The sequence below is a fragment of the Pelodiscus sinensis genome, chromosome 2 (assembly GCF_052426305.1).
Source record: "Pelodiscus sinensis isolate ZL-2025 chromosome 2, ASM5242630v1, whole genome shotgun sequence".
In the NCBI taxonomy this organism is placed as follows: Eukaryota; Metazoa; Chordata; order Testudines; family Trionychidae; genus Pelodiscus; species Pelodiscus sinensis.
In genome coordinates this window covers 228,836,454-228,856,752 of record NC_143053.1, presented here as the reverse complement: position 1 = coordinate 228,856,752, position 20,299 = coordinate 228,836,454, and the positions used below count along the sequence as shown (strand labels likewise).

The window sequence follows — 20,299 nt, the reverse complement described above, 5'->3', positions numbered from 1 at the left end:
ACGCTCCCGCTCGAGAAAAATCCCTCTTGCGCAAGAGGGCCAGTGTAGACAGGGAAGAACTGTTTTGTGCAAAAAAGCCCCGATGGCTAAAATGGCGATCGGGGCTTTCTTGCGCAAAATCGCGTCTAGATTGGCACGGATGCTTTTGTGCAAAAGCACTTTTTGTGCAAAAGCATCCGTGCCAATCTAGACACACTTTTGCGGAAATAATTTTAACGGAAAAATTTTTCCATTAAAAGTATTTCTGCAAAATCATGCCAGTCTAGACGCAGCCATACACACTTATGTATCTTCTATTACAGTGGTCCCCAACCTTTGGAGGTTGCCGGGCACCAGGGGGCGGGGCCCCCCATAGCGGCACGCCTGGGGGCGGGGCTCCCCCATATCAGCGCGCCCGGGGCGGGGCCACCTCCAAGCGCCACGCGCCCAGGGCCAGGCCCCCCCCAAGCACCGCGCACCCGGGGCCGGCGCCCCCCCCCAAGCGTCACGCACCCGGGGCCGGGCCCCCTCCAAGCGCCGCACGCCTGGGGCCGGTGCCTCCCCCTCCAAGCGCCACGTGCCCGCAGCTGGCGCTCCCCCCCTCCAAGCGCCGCGCACCCGGTGCCGGAGCTCCCCCCAAGTGCCGCGCGCCCGGGGCCAGCGCCTCCTCCAAGCGCCGCGTGCCCAGAGTGCGGGCGGCCGATTCGCAGCGCTTCAGGGCCGGCGCTCACCGTGCGCCATGCTCCCAGGGCCGGCTCCGGCACCATGCGTGCGCCACGTGTCCAGGGCCAGGCCAGCCCCGAGCACTTGGCGGGCGCACACGAATGCCCCCGCAGGCGCCATGGCGCCCACGGGCACTGTGTTGGGGACCACTGTTCTATTACATTGCCTAACTTTGGCAAACCATCTCACATTTACACCTAATTTATTAACATAAAAATGTACCTAAGATGAATTTTTTGGAATCAGTATGCTCATGTATAAACAATGAGAAGTCCTGTGGCACCTTATAGACTAAGAGATTTATTGGAACATAAGCTTTCATGGGCAAAGACCCACTTCATCCAATAAATCTGTTAGTCTATAAGGTGCCACAGGTTTCCTTGTTGCTCACGCAGATTCAGACTGACACGGCTACCCTCTGATACTACTGTCATGTACTGAAAGATCCAAAATTCTGGTTGAAATCAGCAAAAACTGCAGCATGTGCAAAACCTGGGATTCTTTCAGCAAAAACTGAAAAGGACGGGCCTTCAGCATGTCAATTACACTAGAACAGTGGCCACCAACCAGATGATCAGGATCTACTGGTAGATCTTGGAGCCTCTGACAGGTGATCTTGACTGGTTTGGCTCTCAATTGGCAGTTCTTCAACTGCTCCTCACCTGACTGCCATGCTGCTCCTGCCCAGGGCTGCCCCCTAGGAGCCTCCTGCTTGTTGTGCAGGATGTGGGAGATAGAATTATGGGGGCACTGTTGTCACACTGCCCGCCTCCCACGTACCCCATCTTCACTGAATGAGGAGGGTGGGGTCTCCGTGAAGGGGTGGGGCAGGAGTATTTGGGTTTGAAGTAAATCCTGGATTGACAAATTCAAAACCAACAAATGCTCTGGTAGCTCTTTATAAACTAACAAAGCATGTAGACGATGCCATCTATATGTTTTGTTAATCTATAAAGTGCTACCAGACCATTTGTTGGTTTTTAAGTTTATTCCGTACAGACTAACTCCGCTACCCCAGCTTAAATTCAAAAAGTGATCTCCTGCTTTGAAAGGCTGGAGACCACTGCACTAGAAGTAGTTGCAACAGGGTGTGAGTTATTGGTTACATTACATAGTAGAAGCAGTCGCTGGGAGCGGTTTCCCTGGGATCAGCTGCACGGAGGTATTACAGAGTAGGAAGACTTGCGTTTAAAGATAGAGATGACGCTGCGATCGGTGGTTTCAGAGACAGCTTCGTTTGATTGTCTTTGTGTAGGCTGCTTGCCGCGAGAGTAAGCATGACGCATGCGCACATGCTGGTTTCCGCCCCCTGACGCTTACAGCTCTCTCGGGAAGTCCCATTCGACCCTGCCTTCTACGGTCAGTTGGCAGTGACGTCACCCACAGGCGGGGCGGGGCTTAGCTTTGAATTGTCGCGGGGCACAGCTTCTCTGGCAGAGCCGCGCGATGGGGACGGTGGAACCCGCGGCTGAGGAGGGGGGCGCTGCGCGCGTGAAGCGCATCGCGGTGCCCCAGCCGCCCTCCATCGAAGACTTCGCCATCGTGAAGCCCATCAGCCGCGGCGCCTTCGGGAAGGTCTATCTGGGCCGCAAGGGGGGGAAGCTCTACGCCGTCAAGGTGAGAGTGGCGGGGCTGGGCCCGGCCCGCTGGGCTGGGGGTGTCGCTGCGCTCCTCCCGCAGCCACACCCGGAGCGCGACGGGCTCAGCAGGCCCCCAGCGCTCGGCTGCCAGCCCTCCCCGTTTCGCGGGGACTCTCCCATAACCAAGCCCTGTCTCCCCCAAGCGGCTTCTCCCAGCCGCGGGAGGGGTTTGAGGCACTGACCGGCAGTGCAGCAGGGCTAAGACACTTCCCGCTCACTGCGTCCCTGCGGGGGGTGCCCCGCCCCGCGTGCTGACTGCCCGTCTCCCCAACGTCTGGGAACTGTGACCGTTGGGGGGGGGGGGACAGTGGCTTGCAGATAGCTGCGCACCCCGCCTCCCCGCCCCATGAGCAGCTGCCAGAAGGATATGCTGGTTGCTATTGGGAGCTGCCTAAGGTAAGTGCTGCCCCCTTATCTCCTTGCATACCCCAGCCCAAGCCCCCACCCAACTCCTTCCTAGAGTCTATAGCCCCTCCAACACCCGCATCTCCCAGCCCAGAGCACACACCCACTCCTCCATCCCAACTCCCTGCTCCATCTTGATGAAAATGAGCGAAGGTGAGGGAGAGTGAGCATCACAGAAAGGGGGCATGGAGTGAGTGGGGTGCTGAGCCTCGAAGAAGGGGTGGGAAAGAGGCAGGGCAAGGGTCCTTGATCTCTATGAGATCAGACCAGTGTTTCTTAAACTTTTTGAGACCATGGAACACCAAACTAGAATATTTTTTATGCGGAACACCTATGAAAATGTTCTTCAAAAAATAAGTGTGGCACTTCATTGTTGTTTTCTATGCTGCCGTATAGATAGGAGAAGAAGATTAGAGACGAGAGGGGACATAATGTTAGCCAACCTTGCTGAGCTGTAGAAATAAAATTGTTTCAGTATTTTCCATTACTATTATCATAACATGGTTATTTATTGTAAAACTTTGAATTATTTTTCCAAATGGTTGCAGCACACTTGTGAGTTGTTCACAGAACACCAGTATTCCGTGGAACATAGTTTAAGAAACACTGGATTAGACCATTGGCAGCTCTAGCCTAAATTAGCCTTAGGCAAGGCAGGTTTATGGAGGCTCTTCCCCCTTCTTGCTAGGAATAGCTGGGCAGAGCTGGAGGGGGCCGGGGAAGGAGGAGTAAATCAGCCTTGCAATGTGTGTCTTAATCTGGAGGGCCTGAAGCAGAACACCTGGCCCCAGAGATCAGTTGGGCCCAGCTTCTTCATGCTGTGTGTTTGGCCTCTCAACTCAACCAGTGATTTACATCCCTATTGCAGCTGTACATTATCTGGCCTTGCTACTCCCTGTTGTGCCCTGCAATATTCTCAACGCAGGCTGTGTCTGGTACTTTGATTGTCTCTGCCTGCCCGCCTTTCATCTGTGTGGCCCAAGACTGATCTGCACTAGAGTTAGAAGTTAAGGGCAGTTTTTGTGTACCTAATTCTATAAGAGTCTCCCACTGATGTAAATTGCCCACTATATTGACTTAATATGGCTATTTCCAGGGCTCGACAAATAATACAATCTACTCGCCCGTGGCAAGTAGATTGTAACCCGGAAGAGCCGGGTTCTGGCGATCGCCGGACAGTGCAGCTGGCAAGCAGGGCTCGCCATGGTTCGACGAGCCATGGCTATGTCTGCACTAGGGATCTGAGTATGTACTCAAGTACATGGCCACCTGATGAGTCTGGGCTCATTGGTTAACCCTCATGGATGGGCACATGCTCCCCACACATATCGGCTCCCACCTGCCCCTACCCCCCAGAGAGGCAGCAGCATGGGGGGAGGGCAGGCAGCTCCACGTGAGCTGATGTACACGCATAAAGCTAGCTTTCAAGAGGAAAGTTGGCTTCATGCATGTATCGACTCCCACCTGCCTCCCATCCTAAACCATAGCCCCACAATACAAGAGCAGAAAGTAAAAATGTCATTGAGACAGGGAACTGAGTGACTTGACTAAAGGAAAGTATCTAGGAAACTGACTGTCCTTCTCAACACTTGTATTATTACTGTGAATTTATTTCTTCATTAATTGTTTTGCAGGTGGTCAAAAAAGCTGACCTTATAAATAAAAACATGGTTCACCAGGTCCAGGCAGAGAGAGACGCATTGGCTCTCAGCAAAAGTCCTTTCATTGTACATTTATACTACTCACTTCAGTCAGCGAACAATGTCTACTTGGTGAGTAAATGATTTGCAATGCTTTAAGAGGACTTTGAAAACACAGTGGAGAATGACGTTCGTTAGAAGAATTGTAATGTATGAAAATATGATCATGCAATAACAAGGATTGGGTATTTGGGTAATTTCATTTAATTTCTCATCCAATGTGAGGTCTCAATTAGAGTAGTTATGTGGAATTAATATCTTCTGTCTCCCTGACTCCTTTTAGCCTCTCCTTTCTAACAGCAGAATCCTTCCAGGTAGCTAACTTTGGTCAAGAATGTCTAGCTCAATTCTGGGTCAAAAATAAAAATGAGCCATATATTTAAGATTGTGGGATCAGAGAGACTGTAGATCACGAACATTAAAATATATACTCTTGGGCTGTCTCTACACTGGCATGAATTTCCGGAAATGCTTAAAACAGGATAGTTTTCGTTATAAGTATTTCTGGAAAAGGAGCGTCTACATTGGCAGGCTGCTTTTCCGGAAAAGCCCATTTTCCGGAAAAGCATCCATGGCCAATGTAGATGCGCTTTTCCGGAAAAGAGCCCCGAGCGTCATTTTTGCGATCGGTGCTTTTTTCCAGAAAAGACTACTGGGCTGTCTACACTGGCCCTTTTCCGGAACAGTGTTCCAGAATAAGGACTTATGCCCGAGCGGGAGCAGAATAGTTTTTCCCGAATAACGGCTGATTTTGTACAGTAGAGCATCGTTGCTTTTCCGGAAATTCAAGGGCCAGTGTAGACAGCTCGCAGCTTATTCCAGAAAAGCGGCTGATTTTCCGGAATAAGTGTCCCAGTGTAGACACAGCCTTGGTGCTTGTACTTAAAGTGCAGAGATAATTGAGGTAGGAATGGGATGATTAAAGGGTAAAATTAGGATTAGCACAGGCTTCTTATATTTTGACAGGCATGTCGGGAGGACTTTACCAAATTCATGGCCATGAAAAACACATCACAGATCGTGAAGTCTGGTCTTCCATATGCTTTTTACCATATATTATACAGCTTTTATGCAGAAGACTAGCATTTCTCAAATTGGGAGTCCTGACCAAAAAGGGAGTTGCAGGAGAATCATGGTATTGCTAGCTTTACTTCTATGCTGCATTCAGAAGTAGGTGGCTGGAGACAAGCAGCTGCAGGCCAGGCGCCCAGCTCTAAAGGCAGTGCTTTGCTAGCAGCAGCACAGAAGAAAGGTTGGCAAGACTACACCATGCCCTTCAGAGCTGGGCAGCTGGAGAGTGAAGGCTTCTGATAGCAGGGCAGAAATAAGGAGGTTAATATACCATACTATGTCATCCTTACTTCTGTGCTACTGCTCGTGGTGGCTCTGCCTTCACAGCTGGGCTCATGGCCAGCATCTACTGCTTTCCAGCTGCCCAGTGCTCTAAAAGCAGCACTTCCACCATCAGCAGCACAGAAGTAAGGGTAGCAGCACCACAAGCCTCAACCCCTCTAAAATAACCTTGTTAATTTTGTAACACCATTATCCCACAACTCCTTTTTGGGTCAGGACTCCTACAATTACAAGACCATGACATTTCAGATTTAAATATCCAAAATAATGAAATTTACTATTTTTAAAATCCTATGATGGTAAAAATGAGCCCTAAATATAGGCCTAGATTCTGCCAGAAGTGATGAGGAAGACACTTTGTTGATGCAAAAAGCTTCCTACTTACTTTTGGCGAGTAGATTTGTGAAATCTTGCTTTTGTGAAATGTGCTATTCTCTTAATATCTGGAATATAGCATATAATTTTGCATTACATTTAATCAAGATGTATTGGTCTTTAGAAACTGAAATAGCATTAATATTGATCTGGCCAGCCCAAATAAATTACAATTTAAAAAGTTAACCTTTTAAAATAAGTTTAATGCAGGGATGATAGACCATTTGTTATTGCCCCAATTATGTCAAGGAAAAACAGAGCTCAATTTTTACATTTGGGGTTTTAAGCATGTTCATAATTAGTCTCTCCAGTCTCTTGAATGCACAATTACTCTAGTCACATACATAATTTTGGGAATTACTTATCTCTGAAAAATCTGGCCCTGGATTTTGTATCATATAGCTATACTTACAAAAATCAATCGTTAATGTATTTTATTTTTGATAAGACATATTTTGTGAGACTTGGGTGATTACTCTGGACTGACACTGATTTTGCTTAATGAAATTATATTTCCTGTGATGGGAAATATTATTTGTTATCAACCAAACTTATTGAAAAGCTGATGAGTTTACAAAAAGAAGCAATAAAAAGCTTCTCTGTGCATCAGATATTTTGATGGCTGTGTCATTTGGGGTATTTCTTCTAAACAGAAAACAATATAATTCAGCATAGCTTCAATGACTTGTCTGGGAAATAAGTTTAGCTACAAGAAAAATGCTTTTTAGCTACTTTTACCCATGTGAAATAATCCTCTATTGAAAAGAAAAAGGGGTAGGTAATAATTGTGTAATCTTAAATATCACATCTAAAAATAGCATTTCATTTTAAAAATTAAGTTTTTTTCAATGGCAGGTGATGGAATATCTTATTGGTGGAGATGTCAAATCTCTTCTCCACATATATGGCTATTTTGATGAAGAAATGGCAGTGAAGTATATTTCTGAAGCAGCATTGGCTCTTGATTACCTTCACAGGCATGGGATAATCCACAGGTAAAAATCTAATATGTAGTTTTATGGTTGCAAACCAATACATTGTTAAATGTCTGTTAAAGCTCATTTTATGGTATGAGCAGGGCTTGACAAATAATGCAGTCTACTCGCCATGTAATTCTTGTGGAATCAGGCTCTCACATCATCAGTCCCTGAATGTATATTGGTGAATTTCTGTCCCTTTCCTAGTTTTTGAAGGGAGAAGGAACTTTCAGTCTTTTTTTATTCATCTCTCCAAGGGAATAAAAGAAGGATCTGAGCTACTCTGCCTGTCTCCAGTCCCCATGAATGCTCCAAGTCAGTGGGAGGATTTGGGAGAAAAAGGGAGGGAGTCCACTTTTTTCCCTGTGATGATGTTGGAGTAAGAGGTTGAAATAGTCTCTTCAGTTTATTCAAGGAATACATTTTGAAATAGCCAATAGCTAGTAATGCTTAATGTCAAATATTAGTAAGTACTAATAATTTGGTAGTCCTCCGTGGCACAGTTTGAGATGCTGCCAAAGAGATTAAAATTGAGACACAGCAATCTTCTGGCATATATTTCAGGCTACATGGTGTTCTTTGCACTTTAATGCTAGCCACATTTAATTTCTGACATATCTCTAGAATCTGAACTTTAAAAAAGGTTTTCTAATAGGAAAGAGGCCCTAATATCGATCATGGAGAGTTATAAATGCCTCTGCTGTTGTTGGAGTAATATTTCTACATAATGCTTTTTCTTCCGTTCTTTCTTATGCTAAATTGTCTATTCTTCAATCTTATTTCACTGTCTTTATATCTGCAGGGACCTGAAACCAGACAACATGCTAATATCTAATCAGGGTCATATTAAATTGACAGACTTCGGTCTTTCCAGAGTTACTCTGAACAGAGGTGAGATTTGAATCAATGAACCTGTGGTTCATCACTAGCTTCTGCATATCATGTTTTAATATTCTTGATATTTTTAGATTCCACTGCAGTGCAGTGTCCCCAATCAAAAACAGGGTCCCCTGAGCCAGGCATTCTACAAATATAACTAATCAGTATTTCTAATCCGTAATCAGTATAGTAGAACCTCAGAGTTATGAACATTAGTGTGTCAACCACACACCTCATTTGGAACAAGAAGTATGCAATTAGGCAGCAGCAGAGATTTTTAAAAAAGCAAATTCATTACAGTACTGTGTTAAAGATGAACTATTTTTTAAAAAGGAAAGCAGCATTTTTCTTTTGCATAGCCAGGGCATGACAAATACGCTTATCTCCTTGCCCATGGCGAGTAGATTTCAGCCGGTTGTCCTGTTCACTGGCGGTCTTGCGCATGCGCAGTGCGGGTCTTGCGCATGCGCAGTGTGGGGCTGGCGAGTGGCTTTTGCCACGATCGTCGAGCCTTGTGCATAGCGATGTTTCATATCTGTATTAAGTCAATCATGGGCTGGGGGTGAAGGTAGGGCTGGGAGAGGCAAGCCTCTAACCTTGCCTCTAGTGCAGCCCCTTCTGCCTAGACCCCACCCCTCACATTACAGGGAGCATGAGGAGGGCAGGTAGCATACAACCCCAGCCTCCCCGGTCCAGGAGCACAAGGAGAAAGGACGTTCGGAGGCAGCATTCTGGGGGCAGAGTATGGGTGGGGCCAGGCTGGCAGTTTGGGAAGGAAGTGCCTTCCCCTGCTTCATGAACCTGCTACCCGTGTATTCAATGTTAAAACAACAGCTACAATGTTTTGGAGTTGCAAACACTTCAGAGTTAAAAGTAAGCTCCATTCCCAAGCTGCTCATAACTCTGAGGCTCTATTGTACTGGTACCACACATGCCTGGTGCAGTTCTTTGACTGATGTTACTTGCTTTTATAAAAGCTTTAGCGTTTATGTAAATTCTAAGTTTTTAGAAGAGGGACCGTCTAAAACATCATGCACATCTGTGGAAGTATATTCTTTCTAATAATTATATTACACAAAAATTGAGACTGTTAAGGTTGTATGGAAAACTGGCACTTTCAGACTATACTTGCACCCCTATCAAGTTCTACACAAGGTCTTTTGTGTTTCCCCTCCTAATATAATGTATTATAATTATCCTGTAGTACATGATCCTGTACTACAGGGCTACTCAACATGTGGCCCGTGGGCTACATGCAGCCCACAGGAGGGAGCCAAAACAAAAAAGTAGTTATGATAATGGTCTTCTGTTGATATGTGTGTTAATTATTAAATTCCTGGACTGTCGTTGCTTATTAAATGTGCTGTCATGTGGGTGGAAATCAGGTAAATATTGCGTTTTATTAATATCAGCAAAACTGGCTTAAATGGAGCCTGCGTGTTGTGTAATTTTGCTTTAAATTTTGTATTCATGCCCGTCAGTGTGAAAGAAGCTATTTGCTATATATTTGCATGTATATGCAACCTCACTTAAGTTGCAGCCCTCGGCATGTGCTGTGAGTGTCATTGTGGCCCCTAGGGCTTCCAAAGTTGAGTAACCCTGTGGTACTATTTCACAATATTTAAATCAGTTGTGTGTTTGGAAGTATTACACAACATGTTATATTTAGTATGCAAACTAGCATAATACAAGTTGAACCTATCTAGTCCAGAACTCACTGGTCCAGAATCATCTGTCTAGAATGATTTTAGTTAGCTGGATGTCTACTTTTCATGGAGGTGGCCAACTTTCCCACGGTCCCATCAAGCTTGTTTACAGCCACTAGTCCTAGCTCTTAGTGTTCTGTGCTATTATTTAGCTCTAATTTACCCCTAAATGTCCTCTAGTAGCCCAGTAAGCAGTGGAAATGTTGGTAATGTTGCTAGACAATATTGGCCTCCCGTGGTGTGGAAAATTCTGTAATTCGGAACCAGTTAGGTCCTGAGGGTGCAGGACTAGCGAGGTTCAACCTATAGTATAAGTTTGCTGGTACATGCAGATTATCTCTCTTAGTAGCTAATTTTACTTAAGAAATGAGGCTTTTTATTATATTGATAGTTAATTAACTTAATAGTTAATAGCCTCTTTCCTTGAATTGCATAATCTACCACTCTCCGAAAAGAGAACATGCTGACTAATAGATGAGAATGAATGCTGACTGATTAAAATGTGATTTAGCGAGAAGAGCACTGAGAGGACAATCTGTTAAAATTATACATTACAGGACTGTTATTGCAGTAAAAATAGGGAGACAAGATCGATATGGTAATATCTTTTATTGCACTGTCTGTTGGTGAAGGAGACTAGCTTTTGAGCTCCACAGAACTCGCCTTTGAGTCTTGTGTCCTGGAACTAGTATAATTGCAGTACTGCAAACAAATCTACAGAAATGAAAAAATGTTTAATAGCTATGCGTATCTAAGGTTGTAGGGAAAGCACGTATACTTGTTTGTGAAACAGTATGTGACTAATGATGATAGCTAAGCATACATAGAAGATGTGGTGTCTAGGTGCTATTTGCAAGCTTAATTTTGGCATTTTACAATTTATATGTTAACTACATAACCATAATATTCTTTTAATATGGAAATCCCTAATTTACTTTCCAGACTCCCTTTTCTTAAAAAAAATAAACTTTCTGTAGCATTCTCTTTTATATATGGACACTTTGTAAGGGCAGTTGGAAAATATTATTAAAAATGTATGGTGCACATGCCAGTGTGATTCCTTTAGCTATCTTCCCCTCCAGTCCAAAAATAGGTCTGTCTCTCTATATGAAAATTACAATGGCAGTTTTGTCTGTCACTGTACTTCTTAGTTCTAAACAATAATTAGAGAGCAGCACTAAGTATGCCCCAGAAAATACACTCTGTATCAACTTACCCCAAAATTCCTTAAGTCTCTAATTTCATCATTTTAAAAAAATCAGTACAAAGTTCTTTCTGAACCTTTCCCTCAGTTCTGGACCGAAGCAGTATGGTTTTGAAAACCTGAAAATAAAACTGCCTTCAGTGGGTTTTTATGGTGATGAAATGCAAAAAATAGTCAAAATTGTGAAATAAAATTGGACTTTGAAAAATCTTAAATGCGATGAATAATATAAAGAAATAGCTTGTGTAAAATATAGAATTAAGAATAATGTCCTTTAATTTGGTTCACATGGCTAAGATTTTGTTTACTGAATTTAAATACTGTTAATGACGGAACTTTTTCATGTATCAATTAATCAAATAAAAACTTTACACACGATGTTAATTTCCATATTTTAGAGATAAATATGATGGATATCCTTACTACGCCATCAATGGCCAAGCCTAAACAAGATTATTCACGCACTCCAGGACAAGTGTTGTCTCTCATCAGCTCTCTGGGTTTTGTAAGTAATCTAGTTATTTGTTAGTGTTCTTCAAACTGCTTGCTTTTAAGGTAATGAGAAGAACTTAAATTGGAGTAATCAGGCTTTGCCCTGTCTCAGTTGAGCACAGTCAATAGCATATCTTATGACTGGACTACGCATACCTTTGACTTGAGTGTTCCAGAAACTACTTTTGACCTTACTTCAGATAAGAGAATTGCCAGATTTGTTTTTTGATTTCAGCTGAATTCAATTATAATTTAACTTTGAGTAAATTTAAGACTACATTTTTAGCTTCAGACATTATATACAAACTTTAATTCATTTGTTTAAGAAAGTTTCTATCATTTTGATAGTATACTCCAATCGGTGGGAAAATACAAGGACCTAATTTAAGTCCCGTGTCTGCTGATGCTTTGCAACTTTCTCAAGGATTGGTTTCCCCCATGTCTGTTGGCCAAAAGGATTATACCCCTATTTCAAATAAACTATTGAAATCATGTAAGTACTGAAAATATGTAAGTATAAAAAGTCATATAATAAGCAACACCATTAGTTTGTGAGGTTTTTTTAAAACTTAATCAAGTGCTTAAGTGGGTCCAGTCATGAAGCTTACATCTTTTCCAAAAGACAATACCTTTCACAGGATGTTCTCTAGGACTAGTTACTCCTGAGGGAATTCTGGGCCAAATAAATAAATAAAACATCTGTGCACAACATTTTAAGATTCTGCAAATGTTATTTGTTAAATGCAAAGCATGGCAGTGGGGGTCCCAGGCCACTGGGCAAACAGAAATGAAAGATCACACTGTAAGCCGTCTTTCCTTTCTCCCCCCAGAGCCCTCAGACACACGCTCTGTGGTGTGGCTGCACCAGATCCTGACAAAAATGCAAGGGTGGGACCCATCCCAGAGCCCTACCCCTCTACAAGCACACTGGCTTTGGGCAGGATATAGGTGAAGGGGGGTGATCCAGGTGTGGGCAGAGAGGGTTTTGTGTGGACAGCTGAGTGAGGACAGCTTATTGGAGGGGATCTGGATGTGGGGGAGGGGATCTAGATGCACAGGGGCTTGTTGGGGGGGCTATGGGTTATGGGGCAATGGGCTCTGCTACAGGGCGGGGGGTCCAAGTGAAGGTGGTTGAGACTCAGCAGCGGGGAATCTGTGTGTGGGGTGAAGGGGCTTGGCAGGAAGAGTCTGGGTGTGTGGGATTCAAGGAAGTTGAACCTGGTTGCAGTTCATTGGTATGGGGGAATCATTGGGGTGGTACAGGTGCATAGGGTGGAGGGTTCAGTGCAGAGAACTTGAGCAGGAGATGGTCTGGGTGCAGGAGTAGGGGTCTAAATCATTGTTCCCTCTAAGATTTTTCCATCTGTGAGCAGAGTGAGTTTTGTCTTGTGCACCAATATAGAGGTTATGTGCGCTTGTTTGGATGTGTGCCACCATACCCACCAGTTGCTAACAAATATGTTGTAGATAAATTATTTTACCGCATCAGAAGCAAGAAGTAAATATAGCATTTGCCTAGCTCTCGTACTGTACTTTTCCTCAGTAGATCACACAATACTTTACAAAGGAGAGCACAATCACCACTGTTTTATAGATACGGAAAGTGAGGTATAAACCAGTGACTCATCTAAGGTCAGTGCCACATCCAGGAGTAGAACCCAGCTCTCCTAAGCCACAATCCCATGCACTAGCCATTGGGCCACTGTGTTACAGATGGAGAGATAGAGGTCAACATTTTCAAAGTCAGATGTTATCTCATAAACAGAGATGTTCAGAACTTGTATCTTCTGCAGATTTCAGTTGCTGTATTTCTCAGTGTCTTGCTTTCCTTGTCTGACACATACCAAATATGTTGTGCAGGCCTGCCTTAGAGGGAACATGGCCTAAATGCAGGGGGGTAGGGCTGGATGCAGGAGAGAAGCTTAGAAGAACAGGGTTTGGTGCGAGAGGCTTGTGGGATGGTTTTTTGGGGGTGGAGATGGGGGGGTGAGACTTGGCAGGAGATATGGGTGTACAAGGTGCTCCCCCCCTGTGGCGAAGGAGTGATGGGAGCGGACGCTCAGATGGGGAGGTGGAGCCAGGGGAGGTTTCTTGAGGTGGATCCGACCCAGCCACAGCTGTTTTCTGGCACAACCAGAACTAGCATTTGAGCCCAGCGCAAAGTAGGAGTCACTGACCAGAGCATCCCCACTAGCAGGAGAGGTTTGGGGGAGGGGAGGTTTCAGGGTGGAGGAATCTAGGTTGTATGGAGGAGGGGTCAGATCTGCGGGGATGTGGGGGAGGGGACTCTCACACAGTGATTTACCTCTGTCAGCTGCTCTAGATCTGGAGTGTTTGTTCAGTGCTGACTCCAACTGAAGTGTTCTTCCCACTGGATCACTAATTCCACATTTTTAATCTGAATGTACAAGCTAGTAAAGCCAACTGGCCTATTTAAATCAAGAAACATTAATCAAAAAATCTTATGCATCAGATTTGATGTGCAACTATGTTAGTGTTTCTCTGAGTGTCTTAATATTTAAGTGGTCTTACTTTGGTGTCTTGATATTTCTAAGCTAAAATGCAAAATATAATCACTGCTGTGCTAGTTTTGATTCACTTGGTAAATCATACCTTTTTATAAATGATAAATTTATTGTGCAGGAAAGGTGATGAAAACAATTCCTAGGCCACATAAATTATGAAAGATTAACTTCAGAGTATTTGCTTAGATTTGGTATGAAGCTAGCTAATGTACACTACATATTTCAGTCATAATTTGAACTATCATTATTTTTCCTTTCACAGGTCTTGATGTTGCTGGGATGCCAGTCAGAAGTTTAACTCCAACTCTTCTTCAAACTAGGAAGAGGTTTGGTACCTCCAGTGCAAGTAGCCATTCACGTACACACATGTCCAGTATGGAATCGGAATGCTGTAGCAGTCCCAGGTGGGAGAAAGATGTACAGGTCAGGACTACTTTATTTCTCCCAGATAATTTGCATTGCACTTTTTTGCTCCCAACTTGTCCACGCCTCAGTTACTCCCAAGGCACAGTTGGGTAGATGGGCTAGGTGCACTTTGAGTAGGAGTAGCTCTGTCCCTTCTGTTTTTCAGCCAAATGCTCATCCCATTAAATACAATGGGAAGAGAAATTAAATTCCCACCTCCCTATTGGCCTGCAGGAATGGAAATGGAAGAGAGCTTTCTGAATGGACACCGTAACCTGGTTCTTGCTTAGTGTTGACAGTAAGGATGTGGAAGTGTAAATGTGTACGTGGTTAATCAGTGAGCTGAGGCCCAAGCTTAACCTTCACGGTTACATGCAGGTGAGCCCTCTCACCCCATGCTGGTGCTTCTGATATAGCACTAGAAGCAGCAGCATGGGGGGGCAGGTGGGAGCTGGTGCACACACCGAGATGGTGTGTTCCTCCCCTTGCTGCACTGCTGTATCTGTATCAGAAATTTTCAGTGGTTACATATTTATCTAAATAAACATATTTTAACATCCCTAGCTGACAAGTGTCTGGTTTTCAACTGGTGGCTCCAGTCAGTACCACAGACTAGGCTGTTTAAAAAGTCTGGTTAGCAGGGCTGGCAGGCTCCCTACTTGGCTCCATGTAGCTCCCAGAAGCAGCAATATGTCCCTCAGGTGCCAAGGTAGAGGGATGGCAGGTGGGGCTCCGCATGCTGTCCCTGCCTTGGGTGCCTGCTGTGCAGCTCCCATTGGTTGGGAATAATTAGGTCAGACTGCCGCCAATGGGCACTACAGGAGTGGCTCATGCAGACAGAGACAGCACCGATCACACAGAGCCACCTGGGTGCTCCTATGCCTATGAACCGAGGGACATGTCACCATTTGAGCTTCCCACTCCAAGGTAAGCACTGCATGAAGCCTACATTCCCTCCCGCACCACAGCTCCCTCTCCTACCTCAGAACCTCCTCCTGGATCCCGTGCTCTCCCCTGAATACCAGTCTTGGCTATATCTCCCTCCCATATGCCAAACCCTTTGGCTTTACTTACCAACTTGGAAACCACTCCTGCATTCCAAATCCACCCCAGAGCCTGCTGCCTTGCTCTAGCCCAAAGCCCCCTCCAACATCCTGGTCTCTTTTCTGGCCCACCCCAGAACCCATACCCCCAGCTAGAGCCCTCACCCTTTCCTGCACCCTAGCCTTTGCCCCAACCGGAGCGAGGGTGGGGAAGAGTGAGTGATTGGGGAGGAATGGAGTGAGCAGGGAGTGGGTCCTCGGAGGGGGGATTGGGAAGAGGCAGGGCAAAGTTGTTTGGTTTTATGTGATTAGAAATTTGGCAACTATATATCAGTTTTGTAATCTGAGACTAGCAGTTCTGGGGCCATGGATGGCCATCATAGTGAGCAAGTTTCGTGTGTTTGAAACAAAATCAGACTGTCACAATGACTGATTCCGGTTTGATTTTTTTTTTCAGCTACTTATTTTTAGAATGTATTTGTAGTGACTTTTTGTGATCTGATGTCATGATAAATATTTCATGTTAAACTGCAGTTTTCCATTGAGATGGAAATAAAGTATTTTTAAGCTAGGTCAAGAAGGGGCATATTTCTGTAACGTTGTAATTTTATAATTCTTTGTATTAAAAAAAATAATTTGCTTGTTTCCAGGAAACTGAAGATACATTGTGTTCTGGAACAGGCACAGCAAGTAATAATGCGTCAGAAAAGCTTTCTAATACACAATTACTGAATGCAAAAGACACAACAGTCTTAAAGAAAAAGGAACTTGAGTTTGCCATCTCTCCCATTGGTAGCAATGACTGTGGCTCCAGACATGATGGAAAAATTGAGAATTTTGATCTAGGGGACACTCCTGTAACTGCATCAGATGTGAAAGATCTAGTCAGAAAATGTCTTTCTGATAATAAAGCTTGGGAAGCAAAACTTGTGGGTAAAACTGATATAGCTAATAAGACAGGAAAATCTTCCAGTTGTCAGCAGTCATGTTCATGGTTGGTTGATCCTGCCAAATGCATAAAAGAGGAAGACTTTCTTAAAAAGCCAGGTGTAAAAAGGAGCTTTGAACTAGTTGATACCAGTCCATTTCAAGAACTTAACTATGTAAAAAAAACCAATGCAGACTATAAACGTGGCTGTCCAATCTTAGAATATCAGGCAAACCAAAACACAGGTTTAACAACAGAAATCCAGTGTTTAATGCTTTCTGGTGAAGGTCTACAGGAGACCCATAAAAATGAAGAAAAAGCTAAAGAATCCATCTCTAGGCAGCAAACATCTGAAAAGTCAGCCACTCCGATAATAGCTAAGAATCTTATGCATGAGCTAACTGCAGATTGTGAAAAAGACTGTAAAAAGGAATATATTAACTCTAGTTTCTTATGCATTGATGATGAAAAACCTCTTGGAATTTTGAGTGCAGACTCTGAGTTATCCTTCCCTGAGATTTCTGCTACAGAGAGCCATTTAGAAAACCAGCTTTCAGATCTGGATAAAAGTATTAAAGAACTTTCCTTTGAGGAATCAAAAACTGAGGACATGTCAGTAACATCGCCCTGTTGCCAAGATGCCTCACCAAGAGGTGGGGAAGAGAATATTGTTCAGGACAGCAAGCATTTGTGCCACGAACAGGATAACATCCTGAAATGTTTGGTTGAAACTCATACTGACAAAATCTCTTCTCCCTCAGAAGAGATGATGAAAACCTTGAACCTCCTTAAAAAAAATGTTGTAGCTTTTCGAAGTTATAATAGTCCAATTAATGTGTCCAATGCATCTGAGCCATCAAGAATTAGCATGGCTTCTTTGGAGGTAATGGATCTCTCTCCTGCATGTAGTGGCTCTTATCCCATGGCTCTTACCCCTGCACAAAAGGGAAGATCTTACAAGATTTATCAGGTATGTCTCCAAGTATTGTAGAGGTAACTAGCATGTACACATGGTCATTGATTCAATCTGATGATATAGTATGAAACAGTCAGACAAAGACAAGCAGAGGTAGCTTTTCAAAGGGTCAAAATCTGAATGGATATATGTACATTGCCTAAGTTATTGGTTTTCAACAAGAGCATAGCAATACTCCCTGAAGATCCTTTGCTCAGAATTACATGAGGACACTTAAAAAGGGATGTAGTCCTTTAATTTTGTCTCAGTACACACTGTTGGAGCAGTGAGACATTTCCTTTGGGCTACTTGTTGTGGGAGTCTTTAGATTTTTTGCTACCTTGCATTTCTTTCTTGACCCTTCTTTTCCTAGTGCAGTGTATAAATTTTGCTGTGTGTTTGGCAGTTGCTGTTCTGCTTTGGGGTGTCAAATGGCGTTTAATAAGCCAATCAAGCAGTTGATGGAATTTCCATTGACTAGTCAATTAGTTAATAAGGGTGGGGAGGAACTGCAGAGCCACAGCGGGGTTAGGGCTAACCCTGCTGCAGCTCTGTCTTCTAAATGTATGAATAGTCACTGGGCTCTTAATACATTTAAAAGGCTGAAGAGCAGCGAGGGAGACCAGGCAAGAGCTGGAAATACGCTGTCCCGGTTTGCGCCTGGTCGTGTCCCCCCCCCACACACACACTGCGCGTGTGCTTTTTAAATGTATTAAGAGCCACCAGACTTTTTTTTTAATATAAAATTTGAGGATATATGTTGAGGTATAAAATTTATATAGTAAATCTGAATCTTGTGAAGTCAACCTAATATTAAAATGGGACCTATATGTCTTTCTGTGGGCAGGTTCTATTGCTAATATGATAGTATGGCATAGTGTACTTTGGATTATTGCACCAAAGATAGTTAATCAAGTGATGGTTACATAGTTGGAACTTATAGGAGTCTCTATTCTGAAAAGCCACTCTGTAACCTACTCTGTAACCTATCTTGTGTATATTCAATAGCATCTACTTGTTTTAGAGGAAAAAAGTAAGATTGTATTCTGTCGTCTCTAAGTGCCAGTATAGCTTTGAAAAAAAATTGGATTATCTTCAAGATCACATGAATATGCAGCTCAGAAAGAACCCAGCTTGACTTTCAGGTCCCAGGCTGTCAACAAGGTGGACAACTTCAAAATAACAAAAGCCATATAAACAGAGTAAATCTGGGATACAATAGCTATGGAATCCCATAATGCCAATTCTTTTTAGATGAGTGTTACAATTTCAGATTGAAAACATGTGTATATACATCCCCCTTAGCCTGGTTATTGAGTGCAGCCTCTAAAAGATGAGGCTATCTAGATAATCCCCTGTATAATTACCTTTCAGATGGCTATTAAAATGACTCCTCCTAATGTCAATCTGTCAGAAGACTGACACTACTTAAAAAAAAAAATTGCTTTGTATGGCAGCTATTCAGGAAGAATTCTCATTTATGAAGAAGGATTGGGAATCACTCATTTTTATACTTTGAAGTAATAAAGATTCATTCAGCAAAAAAATGCAGAATCTGTTGCAGTTCTGACTGCAGTTTGTTGTTTGAAGATTAGGCAATAAGCACATGTTTTGGAAGTTGGAAATAAAATACTATTAATATACAAGTTGTAAGATGTGTCTTTGAATCATATGACTTACTTAAATATTAATTGATTGCAGTCATCCCCATTACTTGGGAGGAGAAATAAATAGGCTCTCTGTATGACATTTGTATTTGAAATCTTTTCTTTATTTTTTGGCATTAGACACCTAATCAGGAAAACGCTGACACACCATATAGAACTCCAAAGAGTGTAAGAAGAGGAGCTGTCCCTGTGGAAGGTGAACGCATTTTAGGAACCCCAGACTACCTGGCACCTGAGTTATTATTAACAAAGCCTCATGGTAAGAATGCTTTTTATAAATGAAAGGATGTTTAAAACACATTTTGTAGTCAGTGGGGAGACCAGATTTGTAAAGATATTTAGGTGCTTAAAGATCCAGATAATTTTTAGTGGGATTTTCAAAAATGTCTAACTCCCATTGATTTAAAAGGTAGTTAAGTTCCAGGAGCTCTTGAAAATATACCTAGGCATGCTTATATGTATCTTTACATGCCTAAATACCTTTGAAAACCTGGTACTTTATTATTCATTTTTAATTAGGTATTTGGTTATTTTCAAAATCTAGGCCAGAATTAGAGGGACGATGGAAAGTGGCTTTCATTTAATTTAAATCAAATAAAACAGATCTGGGCAAAATACGCCCCAAACATTTTCCTCTGGCCCACTGTCACCCTGCAAGTTGGGGCCGGAGAAAAATGTCCCACGCCAAGTGGGGCGATCAGGCAGCCTGCTGCAGCCCCAGCCATGCCAGTCCCAGAAGTACCATAGCTGGAGGCTGCCAGAAAGAAACCAGCCATGGGATTGTGAGGGTGGCACTTGTGGATGCGGGCAGAGGCCCATTATGCCCCTCCCCCAAGAGGTATGCAGAGGCACAATTCTGCAGCATGAAGGGCTGGTGAAGTAGTTAATTGGAGCTGTGGGAGGCCATATCTGTGGATGCAAGGTAAACAGCCTGTCTGGTGGCCTGCCAGCAGCTTATGACAAGTTTGCCCACCACTGACCTAGAGCCATTTATTTTGCTAAGTGGAAGAAGTTCTCTCTGGTTATTACAAAAGGACACTCCACCTTTGCAGTTATGGATTCCTTTTATCCTGGACTATTTACTGCACCTGAAACAATAGGGGCTATGGGCATAGTGAGTAAAGGTACATCTGACCGCCATCTCAGCTTTGGCTGGCTGAACCCAAGTAGAATCAATTTTTGCTAACTCCATGGTCAGCTAGTACCTCAAAGGACTGGATAAGATTGCACCCTCAAGGAACACAGCCGATCCCCATATGAGATTTCAGCCTACTGCTGACCCTTCAAGACCCTAGCAACATGCTCACTCCTTGCCTTTCCTGGAAAATAGTAGTCCTGGTAGC

The 20,299-nt window shown here is 43.6% G+C and overlaps 1 protein-coding gene across 2 annotated transcripts in view; it reads left to right on the top strand.

The window, feature by feature from the left end:
* The first annotated feature begins 2,148 nt into the window (after window positions 1-2,148).
* MASTL (microtubule associated serine/threonine kinase like) overlaps window positions 2,149-20,299 on the top strand; it is a 28,244-nt gene continuing 10,093 nt past the window's right edge. For both annotated transcript variants that reach the window (XM_006115264.5, XM_075922552.2), the window contains exons 1-9: window positions 2,149-2,319; window positions 4,382-4,519; window positions 7,031-7,170; window positions 7,955-8,043; window positions 11,340-11,446; window positions 11,782-11,926; window positions 14,221-14,381; window positions 16,057-17,304; window positions 19,077-19,215. In XM_006115264.5, the coding sequence (XP_006115326.2) occupies window positions 2,149-2,319; window positions 4,382-4,519; window positions 7,031-7,170; window positions 7,955-8,043; window positions 11,340-11,446; window positions 11,782-11,926; window positions 14,221-14,381; window positions 16,057-17,304; window positions 19,077-19,215 (2,338 nt within the window). The remainder of the gene's footprint in view (window positions 2,320-4,381; window positions 4,520-7,030; window positions 7,171-7,954; window positions 8,044-11,339; window positions 11,447-11,781; window positions 11,927-14,220; window positions 14,382-16,056; window positions 17,305-19,076; window positions 19,216-20,299) is intronic.